Raw genomic sequence first — 12644 nt, forward strand, 5'->3', positions numbered from 1 at the left:
CTCCCGATAGCCGAGACGATTGTTTCATAATTTTGAATTATGAAAAAATAACCGGTCGGATCCTAGCCAGGAACATGTCCCGCAACTCCATGTGGGACCGTACCGTGCAGGTACCAGAAAAGTACATTCACCTACTGTCAGAACAATACGTTGCAGTGTTACAGGTTATGTTGCAACCGTTATCGTAGTGTATTGTCTTATACATCACTCGGGTGATGGTCACTATTTTGCTATTTTCTGCATCTGACAATGTTTCCTTTGATAAACTGTGTTTCATCCTCTAGTGACTCATGAAGGATGCCCCACCAGATCAACATCAACTATGTGACCAACTATTCTAATCAGCTTGGTACGGGACCGTTGTCTACAGTAGTGTTTGAAGGGGTCTATGGGGTGTCTACCTCCTTATTTGGGGCTGTCTTCATGAAGAAGTTCAAAGAAAAGCCAAAGCGTGTGCTGGTGAAAAAAATTAACTCCAAAATTGTGTCAGAAAAGGTAGATTGGGAGATTTTGCGAAGTTTGGAGCATCCAAACGTTGCGAGTTACATTTACATATGTGAGCGATCGAACTTCTTTTTCTCGAGTACCTTTATCATTCAGGATTTCTGCGAGCACACTCTTGAACATTTCGTGCCACAACTGGGCTTCAACCGGGTTGTAAATATACCTGTGTTCAAAAACGCAGTCAAAGAAATAGTCAGGGGTTTACACTATCTACACAGCAGGTCAATAGTGCACAGAAACCTCAAACCAACTAACATCTTAGTAAAACCTCCCCTGGCTAACCCGTCACGTTTTATACTTACCGACTTTTGGTACACAGATAACAGACAGGTACCTGAACATAATTTCTGGTGTTTTCGATTTAAAAAACCACTCTCAGATGATCACGATGTATTGAAGTGGATGGCACCGGAACTTGTGGCAAACTGTGGCACCACTGCCACTACAATGATGGACATGTTCTCCTTGGGAATGGTCCTCAAGTTCATGATCACTCACGGACCCTCATGTGTAGACTATGTGGACGGGATATTGTTAGAACTGCTTATACAGGAGTCCCTCAGTCAGAATCCCTTTACAAGGATTACGAGCGGTGATCTGCTGGAAAAGCACCCCTTCTTGTTGGACGTCAGTCTGCGTGGAGTTGCTGAGATTGCGGACTCCAGGTTGACCTATGTTAAGAATGCCTATGATGAGATCGTCAAATTGGAGGCACACTCTGGTAGTGGCAGTTTTAGGAAACGAATTGAGTCCAAAGTTCGGTGTGTCGCAGGTGAGAGCATGTTTCCCTGGAACAAACTATTCAATAAAAGAGTGTTAAAAGAACTGATTGGTCACCCAAAAAACCGTTATAATCCGCATTCCTTCATAGACCTACTGAAACTTGTAAGTGACTACAAGGAGCATCTTCCGACGGGGTCACCATCAGATGTTATTCGAAGGCAGGTGGCAGATGATGCGTTCAGCAGGTACTTCCCGTACACCATTCCGCTTGCTTATCTGTGTCTCTCGTGTAGGGACATGACTTTCTTACCTTCGCTTGCTCTATTGGAGAACAACGAGAAGAAGAGAAGGCAGAAATTTCGATGTACTTGAAAAACTGGCAGTTTATCGTTCAAGCAAAGTTAAGACAGGATGAATTAACTATTTATTTGATTGATTGATTGATCGAGGAGCACTACCCGGAGGCATTACTCGGCACTAAATCTTTAATTACAATCAAATATAAATGTATGCACACATGTATATTGTATAAATATGATAACGCCATTAGCAAATTTAGATAGTACTATTACAAATGTTTAAATAACTCTTATCTCTTGACTTAAATTTAGAACAGCGACACAGGGTCTGAAGAATACTCACTGATATATTAGGTGCGTTTAAGTTCGAAACAGTGAAAATTCTTATGATATACATCGGTCAATTTAAATTAGTGAATTGAGTTTATTTATGTGGTCTGTGATAAAAGAGGGTTATCTTAAAGTAAAAAGCTATTCTCAATTAAAAGGGATTCAGCACGTTCTTTATAGTTTATTTTCATCAATTTTATTAGCCTGAGCGATTATATCGACTTGATATATAAGTTAATGGCATGGTTGAATGATTGCATTTTTGCTCCGCCAATAAGATCTTTTATTGATTTGATATCTAAGTTAATGGTTGATTGAGTATGTAAATTTTGTTCGCTGCATCATAATCAGTCGCGTAAAAGAGGATTACATGCAAAATAACCCTACAATTAAGTTGTCGCCTGCTATCTATGCTCTGGGACGTAAATTATGTAGTATTGTTTTCCAAAATATAGCAATGCTAGCTTGCTCAACTGCGCGATCCACGAAAGAGACCAAAAGTAATTACCTGTGACTATAATGATTTCATTCACCGACAGAAATGCAGATTCTCTACTAAGTTTTATAGAGTCCCCTTCGATGTTACAGAGCAGTGTGTAGATCTGATCTTCCTGCTTCAGTCCGTATGTTTGTCGGAGTGTTCCACATGACTTCTGTTTCACTTCTCCCTGGTACACTGACACATCCACATTGTTATATTTGTTCAAACAGGACTTGAACTGATCTTCACTTTGTGCACACAATCCATTGATATACCAATCAGTGTAGAACCTGCAGAAGATAACGACCTTGTGAAATAAATAGGTTCTATCAAACTCTAGCTTCAACCAGCCTGCTCCTTTATTAGGGTCAGTTCTTGCTACTGTCAAGAGATCCTTATCAACTGCATTTGCTGCATAACTTTCATCTGAAGTGCTTCCTTGTGTGACTCCTGTTGGAGTTATTTCGAATATTTCTCGTCTCCGGACTGAAATATGAAATTATAAAATTACTAAATGCCAAATTGCTTGTTTCTACTAGGAAGTTACTGTTAATTGACTCTTTTTACACACCTTTGAGAATGATTGCGGAAACGATGTTATGTGCAATACTATGAGAAGAGTTTCTAGCATTCAATTTACAAGTAATTTTATTGAAATACCTGTTCCGACCACAACAACCTCGAATACCACCACTTTTCCTGTTGTCTTACTGAGTTTCACAGAGTCGCCCTTTTTACTGTTACAGATTAGTGTGTAGATCTGATCTTCCTGTTTCAGTCCGTATGTCAGTTGGAGTGTTCCACAAGACTTCTGTTTCACTTCTCCCTGGTACACTGACACATCTGTACTTTGATGATCATCCACACAGGTTTTGAAACGTTTTTCACTTTGTACACACCAGTTATCTGGGTCATACCAATCAGTGTAGAATCTGTAGTAAATAACGACCTTGTGAATGAAATAGGTTTGACCAAACTCTAATTTCAACCAGCCTGCTCCATCAGCAGTGGTAGATACAGCTTCTGTGGACAGGTCCTTATCCACTGCATTTGCTGCCTCTTCGTTGGTCTGGATAGCGCCTCCTTGTGTCACTGTTGTTACAGTTATTTCTGCTATCTCTGACTTTGGCTCTAAAACGATAATATTTTATAACCAATATCAGATAGATACATTTTACTTCCAATTTGACGTTACTCTCAATCGAAGTTTCTAATTATTAATGATATTAATTATTAATACTTTAATAGATACAAAATATCGCATTTAATCATAAGACGACTAGCTCACCTGTTAACTGTGATAGAGTGACCACAAGAAAAGCGAGTAACAATTGCACAATACACAATTTGATTGAAAGATTCATATTCATCCTGCAACAAAATAATTTTAGTTCTCAATATGCCCCGTTGGAGTACATGCACAATGCACATGGACTAAATTAACAGATAGACGGATATAGTTCCTTTTACTCTTATTAATTTAACCTGAATAAAACGTTTTCATTACCATCAATGAATACATTTTCGCGGAACAAATAGTTGAGTTATAAAAAGGGCATCAATCGTTTTGGGGAGTATTTGCTATTTGCTCCAAGACGAAAATAGTCAAGCTTTTTTAGCAAGCTCAAGAATTGTTGCTCAAGCTGTTTATTGTTTAACTAGGCCCAGGTTTTCTTGACAAAGCAGAACAGTGAGAGAGGACAGTGTGAGAGGGGGCGGGGTGTGAGTCTAGATCTTTAATCTCCTATTGATATTGGTGATTCTTATGCGTTTTAAGGATCCAAGCTACCTTCATAATATCATTACACTCAGCAGGATTGCGGGCTGGGGCGACAATCTGGTCATAAGCCCCATAATGTCCACATTCCACTTTCCAGGACAATGATATAAAGAGATTTAGAACGTGGAAAGTTAGTCAGCTCGTCGTTAGTAAGCGAGAGCACAGCTTGAGACTCTTTAACCAAACTTTTAACTTATTGAAAGTTGGATAGGTTTTCATTTTCTTAATTAAAAAGGGACATTCGATAAAAGTCCGAGACGTAACCGTTCTAAAAAAGGCAGGATGTTTTGAAATTCCTCACATAACATAACATGTCACAAGCTACCTTCACATAGCACAATATCATTACATGAAGCAGGAAGCAGACTCACGGGGAAGGGGTACGTGTGCGTCTAGATCTTTAATCTCCTAATGCTATTGGTATACTATTGCTATATAATATACTATATAATATACAGTATAATGTACTTGGTATACTAATACTACTGGTTACGCTACTTTTTAAAGTTCCTCACTTCACAAGCTCCCTTCATAAGCACAATACCGTTACACACTCAGCAGTATAATGCTGGGTGATCTTGTCCTTAGTTCCTGATAGGTGGAGAGGAACCACGAGGTTTGAGCCCCTTAGTAAGGTCTACGTAGCAATTAAATGGTATAAAAGATATTTCTACCAAGGAATGTCAGTCAGTATTTAGTAACCGAGAAAGGTGCTCAAGGTTCATTCGACAAAGCTGTTAACTTATTATACTATACTTTTCTCAAATGTCGCTTTATGTTCAGCCTTGACAGTGAACGCGAAGATTAATGTATTAATCCTTTTCATACAAGTTACAACAAAGTCTTCATGTTATGTAGCCTCGGTTTGGACAGGCTATTATCTGCTTAAAATATTTCCATCACGATACATAATACTCAATAAATGTAATAGATTTGTAGTGTTGTAATTACTTTAAAAAAAATTATAATCATAAATCGTAATAGATTTGCTATGGGGTTCAGGAAAATTCGATTACAAACTTCTTAGTGTAACACGACATCCAAGTCTGTTTATTTTCGAACTAAAAAGTTCTAAATTCTAATACTGCAAGTTATGGGACGTGGTGATTAATTATTTATAATCAGACAGTCAGTTTTTTCGATACACGCTTAAAAGATTTTTTTTCGACACTGCTCACCGTTTAAACTCATATTATATAATTCACCTTTAATTTCAGTAGACTCTGAAAGTGAACTGGATACGCTCCCAGATTCACAATACACCATTCTCCCTCCATCCACTCTATCAAAATCATCCATCACCATCACCAAGACTGTTTCATTTGATAACGTTCCCTCTCATCACTTGGAACGTTAGTATCCATCATTTGTAATCATAACTCAACATTCAACTTCTTTATTGGAACATTTCACGGTAAATCATTTCAAAATAATGGCTAACACAAATCACTGCACAGAGTCGTGTTTATATCTGAGTATTAATTCTTGTTTTATAACAAGATTTAACTTTCCACTAAGACTAGCCCAATGATATAAAAGTGAACTGTAAAATAACCCCGTCCTTGTTATTCAGAAGCAAACCAGTACGAGTCAGCAGAAGATGAAGCGACCAGGAGGGCGTCCAAGCAGAGCTTACCTCATCAGTCTCCAACGAGTACAGGTAAAAGAGCTGAATAACTGTTTTAGATGTTACTTCTCTAATAATGATCCATAAATTCATAGTACGATCTAATGGTAAATATATATCATTTTAAAACTATCTGAATTGTCGTTTCTTCTGGTTCATTTTAAAGCATAGAATCATTGCATTTCAAGGTTTTAAGTTACAAAGCTATGGTGTCACAGTTTGAACAAGTGTTGTAATAACCAGATCAGAGTATAATTCCATTCACCCCTGTACAGGAGCAAGTAAAGAGGACAAGTACAGTAGTCTGGGTAGAAGAAGCAAGTCTAGAGGAGGAACTCTCTCTAGATCCTCATCTCAAGACAGCTTCAAGTCTGCCAGATCCGAGTTCAGGAACACTGACGCTGCCAGCAGTGCGGCTGAGGAGGAACATGGTACGTGACTTTTAGTTTTTTGGAATTTTTGTAAACCTGCAACCGTGTCTAGATTTGTTGTACGCTAAATTCATGATTAGGAAAATGTTATCGAGAATTTATAAGGAAATTTGAAAGTTGCGTTACACTGTTGACTTACAGACACGACAGAGGCGGAGGATGAAGAGAACCAAGTTAAAGATCTCTCCATACCTTTCCCCTTCCCTAAAGCAGCTGACAGTGCCCTAAACCACGTTTGTTAACCTTGTTTTATTAGTTTTATCCTTATTTGTTTAGTTGACTAACAAAATTCCCACTTTTTAAAGATCTTCTGACTATCCAACAGTCTCCACATTATCTCTCTTAAGGGGGGGGGACAATGGATATTTTTTTGTGAAACTTGATTTCGAGATAGCAGTTGACCAACAAACTAGGACCAGTGACCAAACTTTTGAGGGGGTCCCGGACCCCAACCGCCAAACGGTGCCCGCGGGGCAGCCACACCCACATTTGGTCCAAATTAGGCCCAATTTAGCCAAATACCCTGAACATGCCCAAAACCCAGATTTTAGGTGCTCTACTTGTAGCTAGTGGTCTCCTGAACTCGTATATGAAATTTCATCAAGATTGGACAAAAAATGACTGAGTTATGGGCCAAAAACCATATGCCCATATTTGGGCATACGCACCAAATTTGGTAGATTTCGTCCCATAAATTGAGCAAATATCAATATTTTTGAATGAAATTTACTTTATAAGAAAGGTAAGCCTAAACTACATATTCTCTGTAAGTTATAGCTTTATATTTGTTTAAATGTGGATACTAAGGCGAAAAAAACACAAAAAATGAACTAAATTGCCCGTATCTTGGTTCGCGATATTCGCGGAATTGATCTCATTAAAATTGTAACAACTCAATCAGTTTTCAAAATTTTTGCATGAAATTTTCGGAATCGACTCAAAATCGCATTTCCACCTTATTTTGAGAACAGATTTTTGATTTAGGCCTCCAAAAAAATTTGGCGGCCAAATTCTGAATTTATCCGGGAAAATTTTGGAATTTGGCCGCCAAATTTTTTTGGAGGCCTAAATCAAAAATCTGTTCTCAAAATAAGGTGGAAATGCGATTTTGAGTCGATTCCGAAAATTTCATGCAAAAATTTTGAAAACTGATTGAGTTGTTACAATTTTAATGAGATCAATTCCGCGAATATCGCGAACCAAGATACGGGCAATTTAGTTCATTTTTTGTGGTTTTTTCGCCTTAGTATCCACATTTAAACAAATACAAAGCTATAACTTACAGAGAATATGTAGTTTAGGCTTACCTTTCTTATAAAGTAAGTTTCATTCAAAAATATTGATATTTGCCCAATTTATGGGACGAAATCTACCAAATTTGGTGCGTATGCCCAAATATGGGCATATGGTTTTTGGCCCATAACTCAGTCATTTTTTGTCCAATCTTGATGAAATTTCATATACGAGTTCAGGAGACCACTAGCTACAAGTAGAGCACCTAAAATCTGGGTTTTGGGCATGTTCAGGGTATTTGGCTAAATTGGGCCTAATTTGGACCAAATATGGGCGTGGCTGCCCCGCGGGCACCGTTTGGCGGTTGGGGTCCGGGACCCCCTCAAAAGTTCGGTCACTGGTCCTAGTTTGTTGGTCAACTGCTATCTCGAAATCAACTTTCACAAAAAAATATCCATTGTCCCCCCCCCCCCCCTTAAATGCTTAATACCCTCTCCTGACACCTTCTCTAACAACTGACACCCCCTCCTCGCAGGAGTTAATAGACATCTACAGAGACCACCTGCCCAGAGCATGGTTAACAGAGACCAGGTACTCTAACACTGTGGTCCTCAACAAGTCTTACTCTGATCTGGAGGACGTGGATACTAACAAGATACCTCACGTTAGTTAATAACTACATAACTTACTTTAGTTAATAACAACATACCTCACTTTAGTTAATAACAATATACTTTTTTACGTTAGTTAATAATACGTGGTACGAGATATGATGAGCAATTAAATTATAACAAGGTTGAACAGTTTCTTGAAATTTAAAACATTGCTTCAGAGGATATCCTCTAACAAGCGACAAAGCAAAGGAAGCAAGGGGAGTGATGATTTTAAAATTCCTCCAGTGGAACCCTCCATCCATGAACTTTTACAGGTTAATTTTAATTTTAGCTTATTTCATATCAATTAGATAATCCAGTTTGAAGGTTTAGATTAGGAATTGTGACGTAAACAAACTTTTAGCTCTGTGATTAGTTTCTGCGGAATTATATCACCCTGATAACTTATCCAACTTGCTTATAATCTAAGTTTTAAAAACAACCCTCTTCTACTCCTGCAGATAGTAAAGTACATCCTACCTGAGTTCCACTCAGAATCTACAGGTAGCACCAGCAGTGACCTCACCACAGACAACCTCTTCTCCAACGACTCTGCTGCCGACAACAAGTCCGACCCCAAACTCCTCGAACTTCGTCGCAAGTCCGTTCATTATACTACGATTTGATGAATCGTTTCCGCGGCTTTTCTATTAAATCGCAATGATTTTTCTCTACGAAATGAACAATTTAAATAAAATCTAAAAATGATCAGTATTCAGTTCCGACGAATCTACAGAAATATTCTCTCGCTTCAGTTCTTTATTTTTAGCCGCTTCCCTCAATTGTGAATCTTGATCATACTAAAGTTTCTATATTAGGTGGGAGAAGAAGCTGAAAGAAAAGAAAGTCTCCACAGATGAGACATCAGACCCTGACAGTTTGGAGACAGATGGTAAAGTGATCTGTATTGCTGAGATAGTGGACCCTGTTGACCTCTTCTTTACACCCTTCTGTGTGCACGCTATCAACAAGTTCGTAGTTCTAGAATTTTCATCGTATCTATTGTATTCATTGTAAGTTATTAAACTATTCAATTTAGGCTATCCATTATCGGTATGAAATCTTTTATCTAGATAAACAGATAAAGATTTAGGTTTTATCTAGATAAAACCGATAAAACCGATAATTTTTATGCTGAAGGCCAAAGCCAAAATGTTTTCCAAATTTCGCAAAAACTAATTGTCGACTTTTATTACTGTTTACCAGTAATCTTTCTAAAGTACCACTTCCTTTCTTTTAAAAATATTAGAGCATCAGTTTTCTTCTCCGGGGAGCAGAAGTGCACCAGTTTTCTTCAAAACAGTAGACAAACGGTTTTCTTCTCCTAAGAACAGTAGTGTACCAGTTCTCTTCAAAACAGTAGACAGACGGTTTCCTTCTCCTGAGAACAGTAACGCAGTAGTTCTCTTCAAAACAGTAGACCCCACTGGTTTTCTTCTCCTGAGAACAGTAACGCACTAGTAGTTCTCTTCAAAACAGTAGACCTCCGTTTTTCTTCTCCTGAGAACAGTAGTGCACCAGTTTTCTTCAAAACAGTAGACCAAGGGTTTCCTTCTCCTGGGAACAGTAGTGTACCAGTTCTCTTCAAAAACAGTAGACCACTGGTTTCCTTCTCCTGAGAACAGTAGTGTACTAGTTCTCTTCAAAACAGTAGACCAAGGGTTTCCTTCTCCTGAGAACAGTAGTGCACCAAATACCAAATCTCCTCGAAACAGTAAAGCATTTAAAGTGATTCAGTGAACCGTTTTCTTATCCTGTTGATAACTTGGAGCAACAGATTCCTTCTCCTGAAGACAATGTTTCACGCCCAGAACACTTACGGAATTCAATTGAGTGCCCTGCCGGTATTTTTGACTCTTGTTAATAGTAACATGCTCGTTCCCGTCTCCAGAATGATTAAAAGGTAAAACGCCAGCACCTCAATACAAGAGAACAATGTCAATAACCTTCTCTGGATTTCAACAGTTCATACAGTTCTACAGTTCCATAGGTATACAAATGTAAATAAACCTCTTAAGCTCACATCTAAGTAAACTACCTCTTCTATTATACTAGAAGACGTTTGGGACTGTTTCTTGGATTACTTGGGAAGGCAAAAACACTAATATTTCTTTACAATTGTACGGTATTTTGGCAGTATTTTCGGTAATATCTAGTGAATTTTTATACCGATAAAAATATGTTTTATCTAGATAAACAGATAACTTTTTTTAACGAATTATCGGAGATAATTATCGGTTACGATTATCGGAGTGGATAGCCTAATTCAATTACAAATCAAATTAGAACGATTAGAAAACCAAACAGTCTACCTCCATGACCTCAGGTATATCGAGACAGCAGAAGTTTACTACCGGAACCTGCACCCAGCAGCAGTGATAAACCTGGTGCAGGCTGCTACAGCTCCTACTGTCCTGGAGATTGCTATACAGCATGCCACCGCTCAGAAGGCGCTCCTCTTCTCCCACCATTTACAGGTGATGTGTTCTTATCACGAGGCAAAGTTATAAGACAGGTGATGTGTTCTTATCATGAGGGAAAGTTATAAGACAGGTGATGTGTTCTTATCACGAGGCAAAGTTATAAGACAGGTGATGTGTTCTTATCATGAGTGAAAGTTATAAGACAGGTGATGTGTTCTTATCACGAGGCAAAGTTATAAGACAGGTGATGTGTTCTTATCACGAGGCAAAGTTATAAGACAGGTGATGTGTTCTTATCATGAGTGAAAGTTATAAGACAGGTGATGTGTTCTTATCACGAGGCAAAGTTATAAGACAGGTGATGTGTTCTTATCATGAGGGAAAGTTATAAGACAGGTGATGTGTTCTTATCATGAGGGAAAGTTATAAGACAGGTGATGTGTTCTTATCATGAGGGAAAGTTATAAGACAGATGATGTGTTCTTTTCATGAGGGAAAGTTATAAGACAGGTGATGGAAGGATATCCTGGCAAATAGATGGGAACATCACTCCTACTTGCGAGTTACTGTTACTGTTACCAAGACAGTTGATGGTTCTGGATTTAACACCTTTCGTCTGCCATTGCTTTTCATTTTTGAAGCGTATGTACAGCGAAAGAGTGGTTTAATGCATTCCCAATCAAACCTTTAATTTAATCATTTGATATATTGACCTAACTCTGAACCTAACAGACCAAACTTCACTCTAACCTGAATTCCAAATAAAATAAAACCTCAATAAAATAAAATAAAACCTCACATATCTAACTGTAGTTCCCACACAGCCAGTAGGTATGAAGAAGTTCGACAATTCTCTGGAGAGGACTATAGAAGAGAGACTGAACCTGGAACTATTTCTCTACATTCCAGTTGTTTCTATCCGTACTTTACAGGGTGGTGGAGATCTTCAGGTACTGTTTAAGTTGTTATTTAGAGCTGTTGTGAAACACAAGGGAATGTTTCGTTTTCTAGTTTTAGTCCAACATTGGGTAATACCAAGTGATCAATGATCATTAGCAAGGACGATTCAATTATTTTTAAATTTTACCGAATTAGTCAAATTTTGTCCTCTCAGAAACATCTATTTCCATATTCTCAAGTTGTCTCTGAACTTCGAATTGTTTCGCGAGATTTAATTAACGTTGTTTTTTAATTTAAGGTGAGTCTGGAAAATAACAAATAATGAGATTGTCTAAAGAGTTACAAAATACATATTTCAAAAATATAGAATATTCAATGGCGATCTTAGTTTGATGAGGTTACATACCGCAAAGAACATTCTTGGCAAATTCGATGAACTTCTGAACCATTTCTCCCATACCTCTTTCCTCAACCTATTGAATGTTTTGGTTAAAATTCAATGATTTATCATTGTAAAGGCACATGGATCCTTTTTTATGTCAATATTCCATACAAGCAATCCACACAAAAAAGCTTATTGATATTTATACTTCCTGCTCCAGAAATGAATCAGTTGTTGCAAACTATTACAAAAACTTACAAATTATTTTATTAAATTAAATTAATCAATAAATTCTAACCTCGACTTGTTCATTTTTGCACACGAACATTTTCAGAACTTTAATGGCCATGCTAACTATAGTAAAAATGGGGATTGGTATGAATGAGGGCATCTCTTCCTCTTCCATCTCCAGAGAGACCACCAGGTCCACGACCAAGACGGCAGCAAACAGTGAGACGAAAAACTTCATGATGTCGAAATATTGAAGTGAAAGTCTGGATGTGAAAATATTGCTAATATGATGAAGATACAGGAAAATCTGTACCTTTTATAAAGCGTCCTCTATACATAGTTTTCGCACCGTGTTTTTGACGTCAAAATTGACAACTTTAAAACCTTTTGTGATCGTTTTTGAATGAAAACAGAAAAGTAGCAAAATTTTGAGGTGTTAAACGACGACAAAAGAATGAAATTTCACATATTGTGCAAAATGTGACCAGACCGTCAAGCCTAGACGAAGAAATTGACTTGTTCTGAAACCTGTTATTGGGACAACTTAAAAAATTTCCATTATTTTAGCACCTACTTTATTTTTGGCCTCCAATAAGAATGAAGACAATAATGTGAAAATAATGCACGGGTGGCCATCTGTCTATCAT

General features: G+C 37.7%; 1 protein-coding gene across 3 annotated transcripts in view; it reads left to right on the forward strand.

Annotated features, from left to right (window-relative positions):
- LOC134813445 (bridge-like lipid transfer protein family member 1) overlaps positions 1-12644 on the forward strand; it is a 58659-nt gene that overhangs the window by 22670 nt on the left and 23345 nt on the right. For 2 of the 3 annotated variants that reach the window (XM_063821223.1, XM_063821225.1), the window contains 10 exons: positions 5335-5469; positions 5691-5777; positions 6020-6175; positions 6317-6408; positions 7944-8072; positions 8241-8336; positions 8523-8662; positions 8880-9032; positions 10388-10538; positions 11309-11434. In XM_063821223.1, the coding sequence (XP_063677293.1) occupies positions 5335-5469; positions 5691-5777; positions 6020-6175; positions 6317-6408; positions 7944-8072; positions 8241-8336; positions 8523-8662; positions 8880-9032; positions 10388-10538; positions 11309-11434 (1265 nt within the window). The remainder of the gene's footprint in view (positions 1-5334; positions 5470-5690; positions 5778-6019; positions 6176-6316; positions 6409-7943; positions 8073-8240; positions 8337-8522; positions 8663-8879; positions 9033-10387; positions 10539-11308; positions 11435-12644) is intronic. The other variant, XM_063821224.1, reaches the window with a different exon arrangement.

Source organism: Bolinopsis microptera, chromosome 3 (assembly GCF_026151205.1).
Source record: "Bolinopsis microptera isolate Bmic1 chromosome 3, MBARI_Bmic_1.0, whole genome shotgun sequence".
In the NCBI taxonomy this organism is placed as follows: Eukaryota; Metazoa; Ctenophora; class Tentaculata; order Lobata; family Bolinopsidae; genus Bolinopsis; species Bolinopsis microptera.